At 37.3% G+C, this 27,799-nt stretch overlaps 1 protein-coding gene across 1 annotated transcript in view; it reads right to left on the reverse strand.

Moving 5' to 3' along the window:
* The window catches only part of SVEP1 (sushi, von Willebrand factor type A, EGF and pentraxin domain containing 1), a 183,320-nt gene that overhangs the window by 104,491 nt on the left and 51,030 nt on the right, over positions 1-27,799 (reverse strand). The window contains exons 4-6 of the mRNA XM_057548136.1: positions 13,198-13,356; positions 12,189-12,368; positions 3,668-3,847 (exon numbers count right to left, since the gene is read on the reverse strand). Coding sequence (XP_057404119.1) covers positions 3,668-3,847; positions 12,189-12,368; positions 13,198-13,356 — 519 coding nt within the window. The remainder of the gene's footprint in view (positions 1-3,667; positions 3,848-12,188; positions 12,369-13,197; positions 13,357-27,799) is intronic.

Consider the following 27,799-nt stretch of genomic DNA (forward strand, 5'->3'; position numbering starts at 1 on the left):
GCTAAAGCTTAGAGAACAATGCTAAATAATACGGATGATTCTGGAATCCTTTTGTTTTTCCAGATTTAGTTAAGACTGTCTACATTGTTTCCATAAGTGGATGCAGATTTAAGATGGACTTTTTTATTATGTCAGTAATCAATATGAGTTTCTTAGAGTTCTATTAAAAATGTGTTTTAAATGATAATAAAACATTTTTATCTTATACTGAGCAACCATATGAATTTTTCCTATTTTTTTATAATGAAGTAATTTATTATGTTGATAGAGTACCTAATTTTAAACCCTCCTTACATTCCTAGGATAAACCTCTACTCGTTTTGGCAGACCATTCTTTCGATTGTGGATTGCTAGTATATTTGCTGTCGTAGTTTTCTTTTTTTTTTTCTCTTGGTAAAAGTTGTCAGGTTGGCAATAGAATAATAATAGTTTGATAGTATGAACTGATTAACTTTCCACTAATTGGGCCAAATTACATGGTATGAGAATTACTGCTTTTTAAAAGTTTGAAAGAGTTTCACTGATCCCTCAGTCATTTGGGGAGGAGTAATTAAACTCTGATAACATTTCCATTTCTTTGTAAATTACCCACAGGTAACTATATACTTGCTTTTCTACTTTTTTCCTTGATTCATTTAATAATTTTCATTTTCTTAGAAAATCATGCATAATAAATGTATTGTATGGTGTCTTATTATTCTTCTAAAAACCTCAGACCTCTGGGACTTCCCTGGTGGCACAGTGGTTAAGAATCCGCCTGCCAATGCAGGGGGCGCGGGTTCGAGCCCTGGTCCAGGAAGACCCCACATGCTGTGGAGCAGCTAAGCCCGTGAGCCACAACTACTGAGCCCACGTGCCACAGCTACTGAAACCCACGTGCCTAGAGCTCGTGCTCCACAACAAGAGAAGCCACAGCAATGAGAAGCCCGCGCACAGCAATGAAGAGTAGCCCCCTCTCGCCACAACTAGAGAAAGCCCGTGCGCAGCAACGAAGACCCAACGCAGCCAAAAATAATAAATATATTAAAAAAAAATAAAATAAAAACCTCAGACCTCATATATTCCTTTGTGATAGCTTCCTGGAAAAATTCTAGTTTTGCATTTTTCTTTCTTCTTTTTAGAATTTATTTTATTACTTTATTCAAATATTTTCCTCTTATCCACTCTACTGCATTCCATCTCCTTTTATAATTCATCTTCCTTTATTATTATTATGTACTTCTTTCAACTTCTCTTACAATCATTATTTTCCTAGCTTTTGAATTTAATGTTTAGTTATTTTCATTCTTCCTGTTTAATAATGAAAATATTTATATCTGTGAAATTTTATCAGTGTATAATTTAACACATATCTCATAACTTTGGTTCTAGAATTTTCTCAATTTCATTGTTTATTTTTTAATTGTATTTTTTAAAACGTCTCCTTTGTTCATTTAATTCATTTCCTTTATCTCTCTTTGTATTGGAGTCTTCACATTTTTGTGTTTTGGTCTAGTTTCATATGTCAGAAAATGTTAAGGACATTGACTTTTTTTTTATGTGTTTCAAATAACTTTTTCTTGTTTGCATTTTAATAGTGCAGAGAATTCATTTGAAGTACAGAAATTTACATCTTTATGTATTCAAATCTATTGTCCTTTTTATTTTTATGACATTCTTCTCCATTAAAATCCGTATTTTCTCCATATTATTTCTTACATTTCACTTCTTAATTTGCCTCATTTAATTAATTAGTTAAATTAACTTAGTGATTTTTAAAAATGAGGTGAGTCAAAACTGACTAATTTTTAGATAAGCTTCTTTCCCCCATTGATATCTAAAATTTCCCTTATTGAATATTATATTCTTCTACAAAAAATAATGTTTGTTTCTGAGCCATGTTTGCTTCCATTGTTCTGTGCATCCTTGTACCATTAATGTACCATTTTAATTACTGTGGGTTCATAATCTGTCTTATGCTGGTGAGAATAAGTTCTCCCTCAGTGTACCTCATGTTCAAAATTTTCCTGTTTTGCAACTATTCTTCAATACGCTTTCCATTCATGTCTATCAATTTTTTAAGTGGAAAATTTCATAGTAATTATGGTTATTGTCAGAATTTGAGGGCTACGGTGAGTTGCTCCCCAATAAATTGTAAATAAGGATATAATTTCCTTTTGATGGTTATACTTCAAATCTACCAAGATTGACATATACTTTAAATCATTACAGAGATGTGCACAATAATTTTAAAGAGAATTCTTAAAGTTTGAAGAATTTTAAAATTTTAAGTTAAACTTAATAATTAAATTTAAATTCTTTAAAGAATAACTCCAGAGTAACCTTATTAAATGTATTACATTTTTAATAAAAGACTGGGTCCCTCACAAGAAAAGCTGCTCATCCATGGAGCCAGTGAAATAGATGATTCTCAGGAGTAACCATTAATATCTAGATACAAATTCTAACCTTGGGAGACAACGTTCCAACTAAAGGGATTTACTGAGATTTAATGTTCCACTGCCAAAGCAGCCTTTTTATGGTGGATAGATCCATCATCTTCATTTAATTCTGTGAACTATCTGGAGAAGCTAGCTCCCTTTGTTTTGGTTTTATGCCAACTAAGTCTGTTTGTGGTTTGGGAATCCTTGTAGCTTCTGCCTCCAGGGAAATATAATGCCTGTCAGGCCTATGTCTTTCAGTAGTCATGACAAGTATCTCATTGTTAATATAATTAACTTGTTATTTTTATTATTAAATTATTATTTAAATATTTAATACTCCCCTATAAGTTTTCTGAGCCTGCACCATGAGGGTCAACTCTAGGTCTGTTATTGAACCCCTCAGTAAAGCCCAATATCCTTTCTGGTGACACCCTCCCTTATTATCAGCCCTGGATCCAATACTAGATTATACTAGAATAAACCTGTACATCAATTTATAAAGAATAGAGATAGTTATAGTACCTAGTTTTCCCATCTAGGATTCTGGAATACCTCAATTTATTTCCTACATGTAGTTCTTCTTCCTATTTTGGAAGTTGGTCATTTAATGACATACCTGTTAGCACTCCCAGGTATACTGTATCTGACACATAGTAAGGGTTCACTAATGGTAGTTATTATCAGTTCATCATCATCATTATTACCATTGTTAATGTTTCAACAGTGTATAAGATGCAGCAAACTGGAAGAGCTACTGAGTTTATTCATTCTGGACCCAATTTCAGGCATGAGATGTCACAACTCTTAGTGAAGGACAAGGCAGAAAATCTTCTGCTGAAAGAGAATTTTACGGCCCATCTTAACATTCACTGGTTCATAATTTTGTCCGTTCATCAACAAGGTAAAGGTAAATTGTGTTTTAAAAATTGAGGGAATTGCACAGCATTTGCTGTTAAAAAATCCATCCAAATTTGCCCCAATTAAAACAAAAATCATTACCATTGGAAGCTGTAAACTTTAGGGATTCGGAAAACTGGATTGTGGTGAGAAGTCTTTTTACCAGTGGAGGGGAATAAAACCACATATTTGTTCGTGTATCTACAGCGCCATATACCTATACATATGGATGTGTATTTATACCCATAATGAGCCGGTTTTTAGTTCTAGGTCTTCACAGAAAACAGGAGAAACCAGAGAGCAAGAGAAATGACCCATCCAAGGCACCATGCCTTCTAAGAACTTACCCACACACCGGGGTTCTAGCCCATCCCACTGGGCGTTTACTTGGCAGGTAAGCCTAGCACTTCCTTCTAGTCTGTACCCTTCATCACAGGTGACCAAACACACTGTCCTATAGGACAGTTCCCCGGTAGAACAGCTGAGGCGGCCATGTTTGGGTTGGCGGAGACGAGGGCATGTTCTCACTATGTGAAATGAAAACAATTAGATCATATTCTACTCAATGAGGACAAAGATAATAATTATAAATTTAACAAGGCCTACACATTACAAACAGTGAATAACACACCATTATATTTGGAGTTAGAATGGGATAATGAAAAGCCTATGTTTCATCAAATGCATGGCCTAAACCACATCGTTGTGTTCCACCTCTGCCTATAGGTGCGAAACTTAAGCTGTTTAAGGAGTCTGGCCCTGAATGGACAGTGATGGCTAGAGATTGGGGATGGCTTACAAAGGGAGGTCCCTGCAGCCCTCAGCTGGGCCTTTGCTGTGATTCTCCAGGCTACGTTCGAACAAAAGGAAGGGGTCTTTTCCAGGACGGAGATCAGGTTCAATTCAGTTTTCAGACCTCATGGGCATATCCTGGGCTTTTTAATGATCCCAGACTCTTGACAGCTGCTCAGCCTCTGCAAGCTTGAACTCCAGCATTCTACTCTAGCCACAATTCTGGTCCTTTTAGCTTTTTCACTCCTTTCTTCCCAGACACTTCCTGCAAATCCTAGCTCATGATGATAATATTGACTTATGCATTATCATTGTTTTGTTTTTGCTGCTGTGGCAGAAACTGCTAGTTGCCCACCCAATAACCACTCCTCCCAGTTTTACTCAGCATAGTAACATGCACAGCTAGAAGATAACAATTCTCCACCTCCATCACAACAAATAAGAGCCAGTGACATATACGCTAAGGTTGTATGGGACTTCCGGAAAAGCTTTTGAGTGGGGACTGTCTCAGTTGAGAGAGTACTTTTTTTCCTTCCCCTCTTCCTCCTTCTTTGTCCTGAAATACAGACATGAAGGATAGGGCCCCAGCATATTACAGGGTAAGTCTCATGCACTAAGATGGTAGAGCAAAAAAATAAAAGAAGCCTGGGTCTCTGATGACAATGAGCTATCACAGCAGCTTTGGATTACCTACTTCTGTCCTTTCAGGTGAGAGAAAAACAAACCCTTAATTGGCTTATGACCTAGTTATTTGGGTCACTGATACCAGTAGGTATATGCAAACCCTAATTCCCTCTGCCCAGCATCCATTCATTTTCCCTTTGTTAATTTTCCAAGGGAAGCTCTTTCGCCTCTTTCAGCTCATGGGATTTGTGTGTGCTCCAACCTTGCTCAGGGGTAGAGCATGTGAGCCCGGATCACGTTCCCCTGGTCTGAGAAGTGACCAGGTTACAACTGGTGATATACTTCCTTTCTCTATTGACTTTGAAACCACCATGAAAAAGGAGCTAGAAGAGTATTTACTAAGCTCTGGAGGCTGGAAAGGGCCCTGTGCCTCAGCCAGCCTCAGCGCCACTAGCAGCAGAAGTGCCATGGGTTGTCCAGAGAACTGAGAATCTACAAGAAGGTACTTGGACTGCTCCTGCAGGCTCCCAAATGACATCTGTGCTCTGAGTTCCGGCAAGAGTCTACCACCGCCTAGCCTACCCAAATCCCATAAAGTGCCTTACTGTCCAGCTCAGTCAATTCCATCAGGCCCTATATTCTCGTTCATGACAATCGCTTCATCTACCAGGGTCATCCCCACACAGTTCTGATCCAAATCTAACTCATGCACCTGCCCTCTGGAATACATGATCAATCTTCAATAAATCCCGTCCTATCCTAAACTTCTCTTATGAACTTTTCCTTACTTTCTCATCCTCGTAAAAAATCTTATTGTCTCTTATAGACAGGACCTGCTCTTATTGCCTTCCCAGATCATTCTCTTTCTTCTTGCTAACTACCTCCAGCTCCCTGGAGGGAGGAAAAACGTCCCTTCCCCCACCTGCTCCCCAGTTGCCTACTGACCTTTTGGCCACTTCTCATTCTTTAATGATTTTATATTTCTCTCTCTCTCTCTCTTTCTCTCTCTGGCATGCACGCACACACACACCCACACACACACACACACACACAAGCTGGTGATTTCATGATCTATGTAGATGGTCATTCCAATACCCTAGAGTCATATTCCTCACCTCTTCTTCACCAATAACCACATCCTTCACCTTATTTCAGCCTCCCCTCCACTGCCTTATCCTCTAGACCTTGCCAGCACCAATCCAAGCACCCTCCTCTGACAACGACCTCCTATCTTCCTAGATTATTCCCTCAAGAGCTTCAACTCCATCAAATTCTATATCCTACTGGAGCCTCCAATCTATTATGTGTTCTTCTTTAGGTAAAATTATCTCTAAAGAGTTTATGCTCTTTCTACACTTCTTTTTCTCCAGTTCTAGCTTAGACCCACTCCAATCAGGATTTCAAATCAGGAGAAGGAGGAAGGACAGTAAAGGAGGAAAGAAAGGCGGAGAATAAGGAGAGGGGAGAAGGGGAGGAGAAAGGCAGGAGATAGAGAGGAAGAGGAGGGGAGGAGGAGACATGGAAGAGGATGGGGAAAGGAGAGTGCAGGGAAGGGAGAGGGAGAGGTGGGGGCTGCACAGAACCATGGCCGTGCACCCTTTCAGTCAGATGGCACGTACATCCTGGTCATAAACAGAGATACGGAGAGCACAAGAGAGTGGATTCTTGTTGACTATGCCAACAGATGGGCGCGGATACTCAATTTAATAGTTTACAGATATAATCCAATAAGCATCAGGCATTGTACAAAAAGCAAAAACAACCCCTGCCAAAGAACAAATCTCTCTTGTCTCTCAGATAACACTCCTGCAACACTAAAGGCCACAAGACAACAGAGCAATCTCTAAATATTTTTGAACAAAATCATTTGGGACTCAAGAACTTTGTTGAGACTCTGGGTAAGATGTCTTTTTCCTTCTTTTATGCATTTGCCAATTTTTCATATGAAGCATGCAGTTACTTATGATGAAAGCTTAACTTTAAAATAATAGGAAAGGAAGTTGGGGTAAAATATTCAGTGCATATTCAACTGAAGTCACGGTTTCACAGAATCTACTCTGAAGGAATCCATTCAAATTATATTAGTTGGCAGAACATAAATATTGGGTGCATGAAATATTCATTTAGGATTGATTACTCCTTAGAGAAAACTCAAGAATTAGATTAGAAGTTAAACCATAAGCCCTCTCCTTTCAATCACTGGGATAGTTTGGACCAAAGTCAACTATTAATGATGAGTAGAATTATTTTGCCTTCCATGTTTTGATTTTTATTGAGTGTGTCCACCAAGTAAGTAGAATCTTTACTGAGTGTATCTGTCAAGGGTGTAGAAATATTTTGCCTCCCATATTTTGACTTTTCTTGAGGGCACTCATCAGGCGTAGCACAATGCCAACAGCCAGGTAGGATTAAAAGTGAATGAGACAAATTACTATGATCAAGATATAGAAAATCTAGAAAACCATATTAAACAACCGCTTTTGATCCAATAAACTGCTGAAATGACTCCAGCTTTCCAACTTGAGACGAAATGAACTTGTAACATCTCTCAAGAGAACTGATAGTAAATTAGAGCTGGTGTTTCATACACATGCGAATTACATTGCTTCTCAAGTGTTGGTTTTAATAAACTTTCATTGCTCCTCAGGGAAAACAAAGCATATATAATAATTCCTATTTAGTTCTTAAACATTTTATACTCCTTTTCAACCAAGAATGACCATTTTTTATCATTTTTGATAGGAACATGCTTATTTATGAGTTTCAACTTCAAAAATATTTTTATTTCAATAAGCTGAACAATTCTGCAATAAACGTTTGACTGACATTCATGTTAAAGCAATCCTTAAATATTTATTTAGTCTTTTTAGAAAACAGCAATTTAGTCTTTCAAGAGAAGGGTCTACTAGGTAGCAGACAATGTGAGAACTTGATCTGGTTCTCAATGGAAAGACTCAGATTTTTTTCTCAGATTTACACTTCCTGTCACTCTCCCAATTTTGACAGCTTCTATACTGAAAATAAAATAAATCTGATGTTAAATGTAGGGTTCTCACTGTTGCCTGAACGTTTTTCTCAGGAAAAATACTATCACAAAATTTACTTTACTTTCATGTTGTGGTTTAGCTAGTTATCATTGAGAAACCACAAAGGAATCCTTACTAGTTTAGAAAGGAATGTGTAATTCAGATAAAATTCAGAGTGTAAGTGTTTTAATGAAGAATGTATAGGAGGAATAAGAATCAAGCCTATTAGTTATTATTTAACACTACAAAACATTTAGGATGTAACATGGAATTTGTAAAAGGTTTTATATTTTACACTGGTCTTTCATTTCTGCCTCACTTTTAGAAAGATTTTCAAGAAAAAAATAAACTTATCCTCTGTCTTTATAATTAGATTTAAATTAGATCTGTAAAATGCTACTTTCTCCATACTACCCCTCCTGAAACAGAAATGAATTCCCACATAACTGCCATATTTCACCGAATCCCAGACGCCCCAATTGTAAGGCACAACATTATTTTATAAGCTGCTAATAAAGAAACAATAATGTCTGTGAAAGGATTTAACGCCACGGTTGTTGAGGTACATCTCAGTTTTAGGATGTTAAGATGTGGGGAAAAAGTGTTTTTGAATTAAGGAATTATGGTATATGTTTCATAGAACAATACCTCAAGTACAGGCAGACCTCAGAGATATTGCAGGCTCGGTTCCAGACCACCAAATACAGTGACTATTGCAGTAAAGCAAGTCCCACGATTTTTTTGGTTTCCCAGTACATATAAAAGTTATGTTTACACTATACTGTAGTCTATTAAGTGTACAAATTAGAATTATTCTAAAAACCAATATACATCTATTACTTAAAAATAGTTTATTGCTGAAAAATGCTAACCATCATCTGACAACATGGGGTTGCTATCAATACAAACCTTCAATTTGTAAAAACTGCAACATCAGCAAAGCAAAATAAAGCAAAGCTCAGTAAAACGAAGTATGCCTGTAACCGAAACCATTCATGAGGAGCCAGAGGAAGAGCCTGACTTAGTACCTTCATTCAGGACAACTTTGTTCACTGGTAAGTTAGGGAGTAGTTTTTTGGAGGTGAAATTCAAGGGAGCTTAGAAAAGTTTACATCCTGGAGCATCGCTCTTATTTTGATTAAAGTTATTTTACTTATACGGGGACATCAATGCAAATTGCATAAAAGACAACAAGCCTGCTTTTTAAAAATGGGACTGCATAATGGGAAGTGACACAAGCAGACTGTCAGTGTATCTATTTGTCAATGCACTTATCCATATCATTTACCAGAAATATAACCAAGGATTAGCTGGGGTGGGGGAAGATACATTCTGTGCTCATAATGAGCTCACAGACTAGCAGAGGTGATCGACAAGTTAATTAATTAAAGTAAGTACAGTGGTTTGTATTGTAACAAGTTGGGTAAGCTGGGAAACACTGTCAGAATCCCCTTATTGTGGGCCAGTTTAGGGTTGATCAAAAGAAGAACCTGCACTTGATTTTGGAAGGCGGAAGAGAGGCAGTGATCACTGCAGGCAGAATCAGTGATGGACAAATGCAGACATGCACAGTAGGTTCCAGCTTGTCTTTGGTCACCTCCACTCCACATCCCAATTGCTGACCCTGTTTGACCCAAAGTGGCCCCAAGCTCACTGTTGGGCTCTTGGCTGTAGAGCGTCAGGGCATGGTTACACAGAGATAGAGCTTCTCTTAGACTTCCCAACACACTTCTCCTTCGTGATTCCACTTCAGCAGCTGGGTGGGCTTGCATTCTCAGACTGAACTGGTAGAAACTCCTCCGATGCTCCAATTTCTCTTCTGGACCTTCCACTTCCCACCTCCTTCCAAAATCGTGTAAGGTCTGATTCTTAAAATAAGTTCCTTATCCCATAGCACAGATGGTGTATTTCCTGGCCTTCCCTGACTGACCCTGACACACAAAGCACAAGGGCTAGAATGAGGGCAGGACAGGTTTGTGGATGAACATACAGAGGCTAGGGGTCATCCCATCCCAGCTGAGAAGGTCAGCGACAGGCAGGGCTTATACACAGGGACCAAAGGAATGACTGGACAATCATGGCTGTTGAAACAACTTGCAAACGGATGGCTTCCTGAGAGGGCATGGCCATTTCTTAAGGCTTTAGTGTAGGATTCGAGGCTCAGGATGGAGATTGTAGAGGGTTAAAGAGGCAGGGGCCAGACCTTATCCTAAAGGGGTTGTCTGCCTGATTTTCTCACTCTTCTTTGGAAGGTCAGTAAGTGGAAAGTTAAAATGTCATGTTTTCTACCTTCCGCCATGAGGTATTTGGAAGAAGGAGTAGAGATTTTACAAAGAACTTAATAACTATGTAACTTTACAGGAATATTTCTAAGAGGTTCCCATGATCAACCTTTTCAGTAATAGGCTTTTTACCATTTGAGACTGTATGACTAAGAATGTCTTTGCTTTGCTTTCCCACATAAACAATAGCTTGCCGGAGTTTAGAAACCTAGGGTCTAATTCTTTTCTTTCAGAATTCAGGAAACATACTCTTATCTTCTAATATTTAGAATGGCTAATAATGGGCTCAAGGCAAGTCTGATTCCCTTTCCTTTATAGGTAATATTATTTCTAACTGTGAAACAGGCCCCATTTTCTAATTTTTCCAGGGCTTTCAGAAGTTTCAATAAGATTATTTCCAGACATGGATCTGTTTTCAATAATTTGTTTTCTGGCACTCAGTAAGTGATTTTAAGTTGACTATCAAAGATTTCAGTCATGTGTATTTTCAAGATTTCAGCTTGCGGTTATATTCTTTGATCTTCTATTAGTGCCTCTCCTCCACTCCATTCTCTCTCTGGATTCCTAATCTGTGAAGAGTCTATTTCCTGTGACTATTCTCGTGTCATTTTATTCTTTCATCTTTTTTCTAATCTTTCAAATGTTGCTCTACTTTCAGAAGGATTTCTAGCGTTGATTTTCTAACTTATTAATCTGGCTTTTGACTATGTCTGTTCATTGTGTCAGCAACCTTTTTCTTCTCCCTAAGATATCTTTCTCCTCTCAGATTTCTCCCATTTTTTGGAATCCTAATCTTATTTTACCAATGTAATTGCCTTTGCATCTCAGTGATTCCATTTTTCTCCCCTCTTCTTTCAGGTCTCCTTTGTTCAATTTGCTGATTCCTTCTATTTTGTAAGTAGAGATAAGGGTCTGGACTGGGACCTGATTTAAGCAAATTCATATTCATAGATGAGTTCAGTATTGGTAGCCGATGAATGCAAACAGTGAATGTCTCCTGGGGTTCACAAATGACCTTGAAGTTGTGAGTAGGTTGGCTTCCCTTATGGGTGTGGGAGCCAAGAGAAGACTAGAAGACAGAACTTCTTACCCTACTCCAGTGAGCTGGGTGATACAGGGTCTTGGCGCAGTCAAAGCCTCAGCGAACTGTATTGCCAAAGGATGCCTAGGGGATGTGTTGGGGGTAACGTTGCCAGATTTAGCATAAAAACAAACAAATGAGGATATCCAGTTAAATTTGAATTTCAGAAAAGCAACAAATAATTTTTTGTATAAGAAGGTCTCCAATCTTGTATGGGACTTATATTGTACTAAAAAGTTATTTGTTGTTTATCTAAAATTTGAATCTAAACGGGTATCCTGTATTTCATCTGGCAACCCGGGGTGAGGGGGGGAATACTGTATTCAGAAGCTTCATGGGCAGGGATTCTCAAGTCCTTTGGCTTGTTCCCCTCTCTTCTTAGAGAGCCTTCTCTTTCAACCCAATTTGTGAAACCCCAGGTAGTTGGCCATGCAGTGGTCGTAAGAAGTAGGAAAGTAGGTCTTGGAGACGGCAAGAATGGAAGTGAATTAAGGTACTCTCAGTTTTGCTTGTTGTTTCTCTGTATCTGATGTGGGAGCCTCAGGTTCTACCTATGGTACTGCCCCCTTTTCTGTTGGCCTGATGAGGCTCTTTGGGATCTCACTTTAGCAAACTCCCACTTTCTATTGGCATGCTGTCTACTCAAAGTGAAGGCTGGGGATGTATACATTGGCTAACTACTCTTGTCACAGGATACTGGTGTGGTCCTTGGAGTCCTACAATCAAAGTAGACATCAAAGCCACACACTGACCATCCCCAAACTTTCCCTGGACCCTGTCTTGGTTGCTTGAAATCTGAGGTTTAAGGTAACCTGTCCATTTCTTTCCCAGGCAGGCTTTTCCTTTGCTTGTTCATAAAAGAAACACAAAGGGCATAGTTTATGATGATGTGGTCAACTGAACTTAGCAGTTCTGACTTCAAACCTCCTATAATTTTTTCTCTTTCTGTGGTCTATGGTCTATGAAATCAAAAGAAACAAAGAATCTACTAGTCCATTAGAGTTTAAGTTGAGGATGTCGAGCAAGACAATCAATAAACAATGTGAACTGGCAGTCTGCATACCTCTGCAGGAGCTCTCAGAACCGGACCACGAACCATCGGGCAGACACAGGAAGATGCTGCTTCCCACGAGGTCGAACCCGGGGTGACATCGGACCCCACAGGCTGCATTGAAGTGGCTGTTGCAAGTGTTCTGGATAAAGTAACCATTTTCAGGAGGCTTCAGGGCAGGGCAGCGGACAACTAACATTTACAGGGATAAGAGTAAAAAGCAAAGTGAGTCTCTGTCCATAAAGCATCCTCCCCCCGCTTTTTCTTTTCTGGTCAAGAGGACATTGTATACACAGAGCTAAATTATCAACAGCATTCCCATTTACTGCATATGAATTCCTAAGTGCACATTTGGAAGAAGAACACTTCTGGCTCATGCTTATTAGGTATTTGCTTCCAGTTAAGTTTAAAAACAGACTAAATATTATGGTTTAAGCTTAGAAATTTTAAAATCTTGATATCTATGTGGATACGAAATTTTCTAGTTCTTGACTTTCATATGTCATTAGCTATTTTCCTTCTCAGTTAGAGTGGCATAAAATAAAGAACAAATAAGTCCAGCAAAGCACGTCTGCCACAAATCCCAAGAGCCACAGCTTTGGCTAATTAAATATTTTTAATTTTTGATATGAATAATATCAAAGTACTTTACTTATAAAAATATTTTCTTTAAATGGACTTAAACATCACCAGAGCCCAAACTAGCTCATTTGTTATTCAAATTCGCTGTTAAATTTGTGACTTCTCTCCCTTAGATTCATTTTAGATCTTTTCCGATACTAAATCTGTTTTCATAGTCACATTACTTGTGGAGTCTCAGATATCCTTTCTCTGGAGCAAGATATGGATATGTTCAGTGATAAGGAATGCTAGATAATAAAAACAAAGAATTCCCCCCAAATAAGATTAGAGGAAGGAATATTAAAGACCATGCCCAATTAATTGGATGAAAACACCGGCATTACTTCCCTAAAAGAGATCAGCTTTTATATTTCCTATCTGCCAGGGGTGGGATCCTTACCTTTGCAGGTCTGGCCAGATGCCCGGTACCCCTCCTTGCAGACACAGTCTTCAGGGGAAGTACTTCCAGGTGGAGAAGTGTGATTTTCATCAGGACATGGAAGGCAAGTGCTGATTCCTCCTGGTGAACCTTCTGGTTTGTATGTCCCGGATGGGCAAGCTGTGGGTAAGCCAGGGAAGCCCATTTTATGTGAGGTACATCAATGGACAGTTAACAACATTTTGGAAACTGATTAGGGGGGAAAATCCCAAACAATAGCTTTTCATAGAAATAATCGTATAATTCAAGCAAGGAGAGAAACCAAGATTTTTTTAAAAGAGTGATATAGTTGGCTATTTGCAGGTAATGAAGTGGCCTCTTTGATGTCCCACAATTAGTTACAATCACAACACATCATGGCATGATATGGCTGGGCTTATTTATGGGAAAATTCAAAACAGCAATGTACATAAAGGGACTAAAAGGAATCAATGATACTCAACGCGTAAAAAAATCTTGCTAAAGACAGTATACCCCATATTCCATCAACCCCCCCAACCTGTGCAGCTGCACCTCCCCCATTGTGTCCCCCAACACTCACTCCAGCAGAATAGAATAACTGTAGATATGCAAAAAGCACTGGGCCCCTTGTTTCGGTTCAAAGCACTGGACAAAGGGTGAGGAGAAAGTAAAGGGCTTGAGGGAAATGATCCTACTGACGGGAAATAAGCCTTTTGAAGAAAAAAGAATCACAGACCCTGCTTTTCCCAGGCTCAAGAAGAAAAAAAAAAAAAAAAGATGAAAAGCAGGACCTGATTGACCTTGCTTCTTATCTTCCCTCTGCACTGACAATGCGGCTTTGAATCTGTATTTACTCTCCCTGGAGTTACACATCTGTAAAGTAGCTCACAATTAAGAATTCAATAACAGAGAAATTGTGGAATAAAGAGACTTGCAATGCTTAATAAAGCCAAATAAATGCAGTGTAGTCAAGTATGCATTAGATTATTTAAAAAAATAGTAGCAACCAAGGAATGTGCACTTATGTGGTGATATTTGATATAAATTATCTCCTTTAATCCTCACAGTATTAATAAGTAGTATTAATAATTACTAATATTTTTATTAATAGGTACATTACTTTTATTAGTATTGTGTCCATTTTAAAGAGAGAATGGAGGCTTAGAGTAATTTGATGATTTGACTAAAGTTACTCAGTTAACAGGTGATAGCGCTAGGAGATTTTTTTAGCATTTAACATTGGTTTATTACATTTTTATGCTGAAATTCAAAATCACATTTATCTTGTTTGCAATTAGTAAGTCAAATATTTTTAAATGGTAGTACACTCCTTTCTTCTTCCTATTGTCATTTGTTTAAGGCCTGTTTCTAGGTAGACAAGCTCTGGCTTGTTTATCTTTTTTAAAGACTTTTTTTTAGGTTTACAACAAAATTGAGATGAAGATTAGAGCTGGAATTTTAAAGCAGATATTTAAATAGCATTCACTATGTCCCAGGGACTGTTCTACATATTTTATAAATATTATCTGTTTATCCATTTAAGAACTTATGAAGTAACAAATATTATTAATCTCATTTTACAGATGAGAAAACTAAGGCACTAAGAGGTTAACTAACTTGCCAAAGTTACACAGTAAGTGACAAAGCTGGGGTTTGAACCAAGAGAATTGGGATCCAGAGGCCATGTTCTTTACCACTACAGGTTCTATGTCTCAAACCCAGGTCTCCTGGATGCAAAAGTCCTTGTCTTAACACTAAAATATGCTAAAAACAGAAGAAATCATTATTGAGAGAGAAGACTCGTAATATAATGTAATTTTTAGAAAAAAAGCATGCTCCTAACATTCTTGATTATATTTAAAAACAGAAGAGAACATTTTCCCATGTATATAGTAGAAAATTCCAGAATTGATAAAGCTGTAGCTATTTAAGAATGAGAGAAACATTTGTAGGAAATATATAATGATGTGTGACTTATGAAAAATACTTCAGCAGAAAAAAAGGGAACATTACTTCAAAGCATCATAGCATTAAATATTGAATTATTATTGAATTATTCATATTTCTGAATATTCCTTTTTTATAAAAAGTTCAGTAAATATTGGCACAGATCTTCAAGAAGATGCAAGACAACACTGTATCCTTTGAACAGAAGGCAGCAGCTATAGGAGAAAATGATTAAGATAAACACACAAATGGAAAAGAAAACATAAACTGTAACAGCAAGATTAAAGCTGTTGTTGGAGGCAGTAAAAAGAAGCCAGAAAATTCCAGAACAACACAAGTAAAAGCTGTGATATTAATGCAAGAAAATATTCCTTACTTGAAGTTTCAGGGCAATAAAAACTCATCAAGTTCCCAGCAAAATGAATAAAAAGTGATTAACACCCAAAACAAAGGAAAAGTATGACAAGTGTCTAGGAAAGAAAAACAGAATAAATGGGAAAATCAAATTGACATTTCATTTCTCCTGTGCAGAAACAAATGCCATGAAAAAAGAATGAAATAAGATACACAGCTATGTGGAAAAATATTATGAACCCAAAACTCTATATCTGGGCAAGCTACTGGTAAATATGAGGGAAGAGAAAGACATTTGAGAATGTGCATGACTTCTGGAAATCAAGATGTATTTCACTGATTGAAAAGAAATCAACATAAAGAACTCAAGTATGAGGGAAAAAACTGGTATTCAATAAATTGCTTGAGATTAAGAAAGTAGTGGAACATACCATATATTGCTAAGTATCTTGCTAAAATAATTGTAAAAATTATTAAATAGCAAATAAAGCCCCTCCTTAAAAAGAAAGACATATGATCTAAGGGAAAAATATAATAATCTTTACATATTATAAAGAAAAAACGTTTAAAGTCTGAGGGAAACGGGATGGTTGGGAAGAGGAAAAGATAAAGCTCTCATTTCCTTTCATACATATCAATATGAAAAAACTGAAAGAAAAACATAGGTTCAAATTTGTACACAAAAAATTCACATAACTATGAATAGAAAAAGAATGCATAACCTCCAAATCAGTGGAAGAGAAAAAAACCCAAATAACAAAGGTAGAAAAACATAGCTACTAAACAACCAATGGATCACTGAAGAAATCCAAGAGGAAATCAAAAAATACCTAGAGACAAATGAAAACAAAATCACAATGATCAAAAAACCCATGGGATGCAGCAAAAGCAGTTCAAAGAGGCAAGTCCATAGCAATACAATCTTACCTCAGGAAACAAGAAAAATCACAAATAAACAACCTAACCTTACACCTAAAGCAACTAGAGAAAGAAGAACAAACAAAACCCAAAGTTAGCAGAGGGGAAGAAATTATAAAGATCAGAGCAGAAATAAATGGATTAGAGAGCAAGAAAACAGTAGAAATGATCAATGAAACTAAAAGCTGGTTCTTTGAAAAGATAAACAAAATGGATAAACCTTTAGCAAGACTCATCAAGAAAAAAAAAAGGAGAGGGCTCAAATCAATAAAATTAGGAATGAAAAAGGAGAAGTTACAATGGACAACACAGAAATACAAAGGATCATAAGAGACTACTACAAGCAACTGTATGCCAATAAAATGGACAACTTAGAAGAAATGGACAAATTCTTAGAAATGTACAATCTCCCAAGACTGAACCAGGAAGCAACAGAAAATATGAACAGACCAACCACAAGTACTGAAATTGAAACCATGATTAAAAAACTCCCAACAAGCAAAAGTCTAGGACCAGATGGCTTCACAGGTGAATTCTATCAAACATTTAGAGAAGAGTTAACACCTATCCTTCTGAAACTATTCCAAAAAACTGCAGAGGAAGGAACACTCCTGAACTCATTCTATGAGGCCACCATCACCCTGATACCAAAACTAGATAAAGATACCACAAAAAAAGAAAATTATAGGCCAATATCACTGATGAATATAGACGCCAAAATCCTCAACGAAATACCAGCAATCCAAATCCAACAATACATTAAAAGGATCATACACCATGAGCGAGTGGGATTTATCCCAGGGATGCAAGGATTTTTCGATACCTGCAAATCAAACAATGTGCTATACCACATCAACAAATTGAAAAATAAAAACCATATGATCATCTCAACAGCTGCAGAAAAAGCTCTTGACAAAATTCAACACCCATTTATGATAAAAACTCTCCAGAAAATGGGCACAGAGGGAACATACCTCAACATAATAAAGGCCATATATGACAAACCTACAGCTAACATCATACTCAGTGGTGAAAAGCTGAAAGCATTTCCTCTAAGATAAGGAACAAGACAAGGATGTCCACTCTCACCACTTTCATTCAACATAGTTTTGGAAGTCCTAGCCATGGCAATCAGAGAAGAAAAAGAAATAAAAGGAATCCAAATTGGAAAAGAAGACATAAAACTGTCACTGTTTGCAGATGACATGATACTATACATAGAAAATCCTAAAAATGCTACCAGAAAATTACTAGAGCTCATCAATGAATTTGGTAAAGTTGCAGGATACAAAATTAATATACAGAAATCTGTTGCATTTCTATACACTAACAACAGAAGATCAGAAAGAGAAATTTTTAAAAAAATCCTATTTACCATTGCATCAAAAACAATAAAATACCTAGGATAAACCTACCTAAGGAGATAAAAGACTTGTACTCTGAAAACTATACGATGCTGATGAAAGAAACTGAAGACGACACAAACAGATGGAAACATATACCATGTTCTTGGATTGGAAGAATCAATATTGTTAAAATGACTGTACTACCCAAGGCAATCTACAGATTCAATGCAATCCCTATTAAATTACCAATGGCATTTTTCACAGAACTAGATCCAAAAATCTTAAAATTTGTATAGAGACACAAAAGACCCCAAATAGCCAAAGCAATCTTGACAAAGAAAAACAGAGCTGGAGGAATCAGGCTCCCTGACTTCAGATTATACTACAAAGCCACAGTCATCAAAACAGCAATGGTACTGGCACAAAAAGAGAAATATAGACCAATGGAACAGGACAGAAAGCCAGAAATAAACCCACGCACCTATGGTCATTTAATCTACGACAAAGGAGGCAAGACTACCATGGAGAAAAGACAGTCTCTTCAATAAACGGTGCTGGGAAAACTGAACAGCTACATGTAAAAAAACAAAACTAGAACATTCTTTAACACTATACATAAAAATAAACTCAAAAGCCCTAAATGTAAGACCAGATAGTATAAAACTCTTAGAGAAAAACATAGGCAGAACACTATTTGACATAAATCACAGCAATATCTTTTTCGATCTGTCTCCCAGAGTAACGGAAGTAAAAACAAAAATAAACAAATGGGACCAAATTAAACTTGAAAGCTTTTGCACAGCAAAGGAAACCACAACAAAACAAAAAGACAACCCACAGAACGGAAGAAAGTATTCGCAAATGATGTGACTGACAAGGGATTAGTCTCCAAAATTTACAAACAGCTCAAGTGGCTCAATATCCAAAAATCAAACAACCCAATCAAAAAATGGTCAGAAGACCTAAATAGACATTTCTCCTAAGAAGACATACAGATGGCCAAGAGGGACAAGAAAAGATGCTCAACATCACTAATTATTAGAGAAATGCAAATCAAAACTACAATGAGATTACCTCACACCAGTCAGAATGGCCATCATCAAATGGACAGTAAATGTTGGAGAGGGTGTGGAGAAAAGGGAACCCTCCTACACTGTTGGTGGGAATGTAAATTGGTACAGCCACTATGGAGAACAGTATGGCGGTTTCTTAAAAAACTAAAAACAGAGTTACCATATGATCCAGCAATCCCACTCCTGGGCATTTATCTGGAGAAAAACATGGTTCGAAAGGATACATGCACCCCAATGTTCATTGCAGCACTGTTTACAATAGCCAAGACATGGATGCAACCTAAATGTCCATCAACAGATGAATGGATAAAGAAGACGTGGTACATACGTACAATGGAATGTTACTCAGCCATTAAAAAGAATGAAATAATGCCATTTATAGCAACATGGATGGACCTGGAGATTATCATACTAAGTGAAATAAGTCAGACAGAGAAAGACAAATATCATATGATATCGCTTATATGCAGAATCTAAAAAAAATGATACAAATGAACTTATTTACATAACAGAAACAGACTCACAGACTTAGAGAATGAACTTATGGTTACCAGGGGGGAAAGGTAGGGGGAAGGGATAGACTGGGAGTTTGGGACTGACATGTACACACTGCTACATTTAAAATAGATAACCAACAAGGACCTACCGTAAAAAAAAAAAAAAGTTGAAAATTTTTAAAAATTAAAAAAAGAAAAACAGAACAAGAAGATAAATAGCAGAAAGAATTTATAACAAAATGTCCTTAACTAAGGTAATAGAAATAAAACCAAATATATCAGTTATCATCAATAATAGTAATGGGTTAATTTAACCCTGCTGATAAGATATAAACTTAAAAACAAGCCAGAGATACAGGTTAAAGATAGTTGGATGTAAAAATATATGTTAAATATTTCAAAAAATTTTCAGGAAGCAAACAAATTACTACCTTAAGGAGAAATAAAAGCTTAACACATAAAGAGCGTTTTCTAATATATGAAAAAGATAGGAATACTTCAATAGAAAAGTTGACAAAGAACAAAAGCTGGAAATTTACTAAAGAAGAAATGAAAATGACCTATAATCGTAGGATACACTGTCTAACCTCACTTATAATGAAAAATGCAAATTGATGACTACTTTTTACTTTGGAAAAATTTTTAATGGATGTTAGTACCCATTGCTGGCAGGCATGTGGGCAAACAGGCTCTCTCCCACTCTGTAGGGCAACCTGAGGGTAGACACCAAAAGCCTCAAGTGGAGCTTTCCCTTTGATATAGCATTTCATTTCTAATAATTTGTCCAAGTGAAAGGAAACATTTTTTACCTACACATATAAGTATGTATAATTATTGTCTGTCATTACACAGCACTGGAAACCAAGACAAATGTCAAGAGATGGGGGGTTTGTTAAATTCTTATGACAAATCCATCAAACGGTATATTAGCCATAAAAATGGAATTCTTGACATGGAAGGTCAATCAAATTGTGTAGTTGAGTGTAAAAAAAAAGCATGTTTCAAACACCATATGTATTGTATGATCTTCTGGCTAATGAATGCATAAAATTCTATAATGTTATGAATACATGTCATATATTCATGGTAGAATTATGAGGCTTCCAAGTTTGTTTATTTTTGCTGATTTACATTTTGTTTTGTTATACTGAATAGGTATTGTGCAAAAAACATTAAAAGTAAATAAAAATTATACATAAAAGAAAGTCATTGTCTCAAATGCTGTATTTCATTTCACAGTTATTGGTTCTCTGACTTCAGAGATCACTTTGATTCCTACTTCTCCCTCCATCTCCTTCAATATCCAAATTGAAATCATGTTGTTTGGGTTTTACTCCTTAAAAACCCTCTGCATTTCGCCTATCCCTCCATCTGCATCGCTCTTATCTTAGACAGGAACTCATTACCTCTCTTCCAGGTTTTTACAAAGTCCTTTCACTGGTTCCCTCAACCTTCATCTCTACTCTTTAATCCATCTTAGATGTTGCTGTCTGAACATCTTTCTAAAATATAAATGTGATCAAAGCACTTTCTACCAAAAACTGCAACAACAGGATGAGGCCCCCTGTCTTTACTCTGATCTATTGGGTTGGCCAAAAAGTTCTTTTGGGTTTCTCTGTAATTCTTTGATCCATCTATAACTTTCCTGCCTGTCTGCTACAATGAACCAGTGAACTCCATATCCTGATCAGAAGCTGCTTCACAATCAAGCACAGACTAGTTTTGCACCACACCTCCCCCACCTCAGTTTACTGGACTTGGGAGTTTGACCAATTTACTTAATTTTTCTGAGACTTTGTTTCTTCGCGTGTAATGTTAGTAGTACTTGCCTTATAAATTTGTTGTTAGGATTAATTGAAATAATGTGAGTAAAGCAACAATGCCGGGCACGTAGTTGGCATTCAGTAAATGTTAGAATAATGTCCCCAACTCTTAATTTTCTCAACTATAAAAGAGACAGTTATACTTCTTTTATGGCTTGTTGTGCCTTGTAGATGCTTTGGAGCTTGGTAAATATTATCTCCCTCTCTTTCCCTTTCCTATCTTCCACTTAGCTTCTGCCTTGGCATATGCTTTCCTTTCTCTAAATGAACCTCCAGTATCCTTCAAGACTAACTTGTTCTTCAAAGCTTCTCTTTTTCAGACAGATATTGTTAACTTCATTTCTGTGCCCCAGAGCACGTTACCCCCACCTCTGCTCTGGCACATATCACACTGTGTGTAACATATGCACTTGCCTCTTTCTCTCCATGGGGAACACACTCTTGTAAGTTCAGGGAGTCTTCCAGTCATCTGACCCAGCCATTGCCCATCCCATTGCCCGAACCAGCAGTCACTCAGTCAAAGGAGGGCAGGAGAAAACAAGCTCTATTGGAAGTGGAGGATGGGTTAGTGTGAGGGCGGAGTGAAAGGACGTTAGACTAGGAGTCAAGACAACTGAGTTGCTGCTATCTTGGCTGCTCCAGTAACAAGCTACGGGGTCACTGGCAAGTGATTTTTTTTTTAATTTTCCTACAAAATACAGAGGTTACATTTAATGATGGCTATGACCTTTCCAATGCTAACATTTGATGATTCTATAAATAGAATAATACTAAAAAGTTAAATAAACTTTTCATATGAACACTCAGATTTTATCTACAGATTTTATAATTTATTTAAAAAATATATTACATAAAAAGGAGCTAATCTTACACCATTACTCTCCAAAACCTTTTGAGTAATCAAGAATTTACAACATTGGAGAACAGTGTTTTGGATAAAAATATCCAAAACTACATTTGGAAATGTATTGTGAAATTCATAATGGTAATGGAAAACAGACTTCAGGAGAACTATTTAAAGGCATTGCACAACTCTAGTGGGAGAGGTGTAATCAACTTCTTTGATTCCCAAGGGGGAAAATTCCTCATCTAAAACCAAGCAAAAGTTGAAAAGATGAAATTAACTGTGGTTTGAAAAAGTTCCACAAGTGATGGTAAAGGGCTAGGGTATAATTCTTTTCTTTATCATATGAAAAGATTCCCTTCCTGGAAATGTACCAAATGTACCAAATAATGTTTCTTAATTGCTCTTCTTGTTGTTGTTAAAATAAACACTTTCTCTTTTCAGAAACATCTTAGCAGTTATCAGCTACTATTATTGGAACTGAGATTCTTGAAATTATCATGTGCTAACATTAGATTTTTCTTCAACTGCCAACACAATTTTTTGACTCAAGTAAATAAAAATATCAACCAGTTTGGAATTTGTAGAATATAAAGAAGTCTCTGTTCTCTAAATATCAATCCTTTAGATGACTATTTTAGTTAATAATATTTATTATACAGTAACTTATACTTTACAAAATTCCTTCTTATACATAATCAAAGATTAATGTTTTAAAAAATCTCTATAAATACTAAGAGCCTCTGTTCTTTGCACAATTCACCTTTAAAGGTTAATGAAACTCTTTAAAGAATATAGTTTTAGGGAAGTTCCATCAGCTGCATTCAGGCTGTGAAGTACACAACTCCAAGTGTGCCCATGCATGTAGCTGATAATGGGACCCAGGAGTTGTGCAAATCAAAAGCCCTAGGTAGGACATCAAGCAAGTTATCTGGGCCCCCCAAAAAGGCTCTTTATTATTACAATATCATGCTTCTTCTCAACTTCATGGATTCATTCTGAATAAGGAATCTGTTCCTACAAATAGTTGTGCTAGGATTTTGAGCACAGGGGTCCACTGCACTAGAAAAGAACCAGCTTTCCCCGAGGCTAAGTCAATCCTTGTCACAAGTACAAGACAAGGACCTAGGTATACGTATGAGGGACTTTCTTTTTAGTAGACAGCCAAGATTCATTTCTATTTTCATCAAGGAATTAGAAGAGGAGACTTTTAACTGACCTGGATTCGGCACATCTGAATCTGTGTAAAATGTATGAGCATCCTGCCAACCTCCGTGTGATTGGTTAGCTCACCTGGCTGGAATACAGACTATTTGGGCAAAATTGTGAATGTAGGCAACGGTGTGGTGCCAGAGCAGCAAATAGCACCCAAGCTGCAGGACACCGTGTGGCAAATGCAAACATCTGCTCCAACTAGAAAGGAAATTACTGATGGATGAGCCTATCAAAAAAGAAAAGACAAAACTCTCAAAAGACTGTGTCCAAAAGAAGATGCATCAGTGAAGTAAGCGTCATATGTTAAGAATATATGTGCACACACATACATACACATATAGACATAAATACATATATCACACATAAACACATATATTACACACAAATATAACCTGGCTGAGGATAGAACCCTTAGGCAAGGTCTTTTTAGTTGAAAACTCTGTGTTCTCTCTTTTTTTTTTTTTGGCTGTGCCACGCGGCTTGTGGGATCTTAGTTCCCCGACCAGGGATCAAACCCGGGCCCCTGGACCACCAGGGAATTCCCTGAAAACTCTTAATTGTCTTAAGGTGTTTACTGTCTGGGTGAGAAATGTGAGATCATCCTGAGTTTTACAATTAAAACTTCACGGGCAAGCACTTTTAGGAAAGGCCTCTGGAGATTTTAGAATTATCTTCAACTTATTTATTCCTTCTAAAATAGCTAATAACTCAGAATTGTATAAAGAAGAAAATAAAATTTACCATAAGCTTGACTACTCTGGTTTAACTATTCTTTTAATGTTTAATATTTAGGTTGATTCCAATTTTTTACAATTAAAAACAACGTTCCTATAATCATCTTTTTCCCTTATATCTTTCACCCATTAACATTTTTTTTCCTTAGGCAAAATAATATTAACTTTTCATTAGCCTACTGTCAAGTTATTGTATATTCCCATTATCAGGAATAAAAGTATATATCTTACTGTACTCTCATGAGTTTTTTAAATTACCAATTAATCATTATTTAAATGTGAAGTCCCATGAATTCCAATGCAACAGATTTTCAACTTGAATCTAGGGTGAATCTATCTCTGAGATTCAGACATGTGTAGGCCCAACAGAAGTCTATTTTCTTATGGAACTTGAGAACCTTCTGGGAGAAAACTCTATCCCTGGTAGGGGTAATATTTAAAATGTTACCAGAGGGACTTCCCTGGTGGTCCAGTGGTAAAGAATCAGCCTTATAAGGCAGGGGACGCGGGTTCGATCCCTGGTCAGGGAACTAAGATCCCACATGCTGTGGGGCAACTAAGTCTGTGTGCCACAACTATTGAGCTCGCGTGCCTCAACTAGAGAGCCTGCATGCTGCAAACTACAGAGCCCACGCGCCCTGGAGCCTGCGCGCCACAACTAGAGAGAGAAAAACCCACACACCATGACTAGAGAGAAGCCCACGCGCCGCAACCAAGAGCCTGCACGCTGCAACGAAAGATCCTGCACGCCTCAATGAAGATCCCGCGTGCCACAACTAAGACCCGACACAGCCAAAGATAAACAAAAATAAATAAATAAAGAGTACTAAAAATAAATAAATAAAATGTTACCATAATGGCATGATCACTGATCAACGAGAGCAGACATGAGCTGTAGCATCAAGCAGAGTTCTGCACGCCCACTAATCTGCCAGATGTTACCTCTGTAGGTGCTGGATTGTGGGATAGACCAGTGAGGCTGGAGAGAGGGTGAGATCAGTAACGGGTCATTTAGGGACTTGGGGGCAGCAGCTATTTACCAACCAACACATTTGTATTTCAAAATTTTAACAACTTTTACAACTGTACTGATGCATATCTGAGGAATTAGCCTGGCCTAAGGAACAAGAGAAATGGCGCATGCTGGATCTGGTAACACTTGACTTTAGCAGTCAGAAAGGAGAAAGATTCTGAGTATAGTTTGGTGTTTGTTGTCAAATTTGTTTCCCTTTGGGTCATATAAAGAGTGGTAGGTTTTGAGTAAAGTCTCGGGCCATAGTCGCCTTTGATATTTTTCTTTCCTCATCTCTTCTACCTCAGTTCAATAAGACTTTAAGGTCTTTGAGGGCTTGGTAATATGGATAATATCAGTTTCTATGCCCATTGGTTGCTGTGCTAATTTAGGACCTTATTATTTTATGACTTGATTGATCTGTAACCTCTATACATACATCTCTTGTTCTAGGTTACTTCAGATTCCGTGATTTCTGCCACAGATGCTGAATTAATATTCCTGTAACATGTCTTTCATCATACCACTTTCCTGTTCAAAAATCTTCAATGGCTTACAGTTGCCCATTGACCAAAGGCCATCTCTGTAGCCTGGAATTCAAGTCCCAGTACAATCTAGTGCACTGCTCCTTACCATTCTTTCCATGAATCCCACTTTTCCCCATAGATTTTGGCTACTTACCCACCCATACAAGCTAACTTCAGTCCCCATCACAAGCCTGTACTTTTCATTGTCCACAACAGTACCCCTATTTCTAACTGTCCTCATTCTATCTTTCAAACCCAGTTCAAATCCCATCATCTCCATAACTAATAGTAAATATTTTTTGAACAGCCATAGCATTTTGCATATCACATGTGTCACATCATTTTTATTTTTATTCAATCTCAGTTGCTTAGAACTGGATTAACCATAATTCTTGGTTCATGGCACACATTCTGACTTGTTTGCAGTAATTATAGCTCTACTTTATATTAAGCTACTTTAAGGCAAGTACTGTGCAAGAATCATATCTTCTGAAGTACCTAACAGATAATTCGATAAATATTTAAAGGAGTCAGTGGACAGATTTAAATGATTTCCTTCTGTAGTTTCCATAAAACCCGATTCAGAGTGACCCGTTCTGCCTGGCATTCATTCATTCTGATGATCTGTGTGGTCTCCTCTACTGCACCTTGAAATACTCTACGCATCTAGTCAATTTTTCCCTTCCATATTCCCATATTCAAATGTTTGGATTATTTTCTGAATAATCTGTGTGTAAATAAAATTGCAAGTATTTTACTTTGGCAATTACAATGCTTTCGACACGTTAAATTTCACCACCTCACCACCTTTCTCCCAGTTCATCCCTTAAAGGAGGGTGTGGTGCAAAGCATCAAGGGAGAATCCTCGGATGAGAATTCTACTAATTACTACGGGTTGTGACACTGTCTGACCTTCTCTACTTGATGTAACCAATTGGAGAACTGTTTTTCCATCACAATGCATGGGTGATCAAGTTTATAGCCAACTAGTTGTAAAACTAAAATGTCTTCACCCTCTGTAGGGATGAAAAGGATATGACAGGTAATGGGATACTTGGGATAGACAGAAGGATAAGACAGAACTTTGCCTGTGGTCTTCAACAGAGGATTAAAAAGGGGCAAAGTACCATGTTACGTGACAACACATGAGAGGGATGTTATCCAGACTTGAGGCAGGGGTGGGGTGGTCAGGAAAGCTCTGTTGGTCAAAGTGATTTCAGAGGTAAGACCAAGACCAAGCATAGAAGTGAGGAGAGGGGTGTAGAAACAGGGTGATAGCATTCCAGACAGAGGGAACAACATGTGCAGACCCAGAGGGAAGAGAGGGCAATCCTGAAAATATAAGAGTTCACACTGGCTGGAGGACAGAGGGGTGAGGCTTAGAAAGGCGAGTGCCAGAACCACTGGGGCTGGACAGGTCACTTTCAAAAGCTAGGAGTTTATTCTTAAGACAATGAGAATAATGACAACATGTTAAGTTACGGTGTGTGAAAAGATCACTTTGGATGCCTTTTGGAGAATGATTTTGAATGTGAATAACATTTCATTCTCAAACACATGGAAAGATTCACTCACCCCCATCTACCTCTATACATAAGGATGATTTAAGAACTTTGAGCTATAGTTAATTAATGCTTTTTTTTTTTTTTGCTTAATTGCTTTAATGTCTTTTTCTCCATAATTCTTGCTAAAATTGTTATCCTTTATTGATTGGCCGTTAACCTTTTTTTTTCCATTGTCTTTTTGGTTACTTTTGGTTTTCCAGAAATAAAAGTCATCATCAGGCATAAGATATGAGAAAAACTGACATCACCACTTCTACAAAGAGTGACCCTAAAGACATAACACATAAAGAACAATATCACTGTTGGATTGATACAACCATCATGGAAAAACCTGTCAACAGAGAAGAAATGATGCACACAAAAAGCAGAGGAACATTTTTCTGGGAAGATGGAGTAGATGTATTTTTCCTTAGTCCTTCTGCTAAAGTACAACTAAAACCCCCAGACGTTATATATAAAATAAACAAGAAATGAACTGATAAGAAGGCAGACCAACTAGGGACCTTGAGATTCAAAGAACAACATGGTAGTCAGTTCCTTGCACTTCCTTTTTCCTCATGTATCCTAGACATAGACCTGAAGAAGCTGGCATCCCCAAAAACACCAATGGGGATGGACAAAAAACCCCAAAACAACAAAATACAGTTCTCTCAGCCAAAGGATGAAGAAAAGGGCAGCCTAGCAAGATGGAACACTTGTGGACAGTCAACAATTGACTCCTCTATTCTAGCCAAACTCCACAGAAAA

The sequence above is a fragment of the Balaenoptera acutorostrata genome, chromosome 6 (assembly GCF_949987535.1).
Source record: "Balaenoptera acutorostrata chromosome 6, mBalAcu1.1, whole genome shotgun sequence".
NCBI lineage: Eukaryota > Metazoa > Chordata > Mammalia > Artiodactyla > Balaenopteridae > Balaenoptera > Balaenoptera acutorostrata.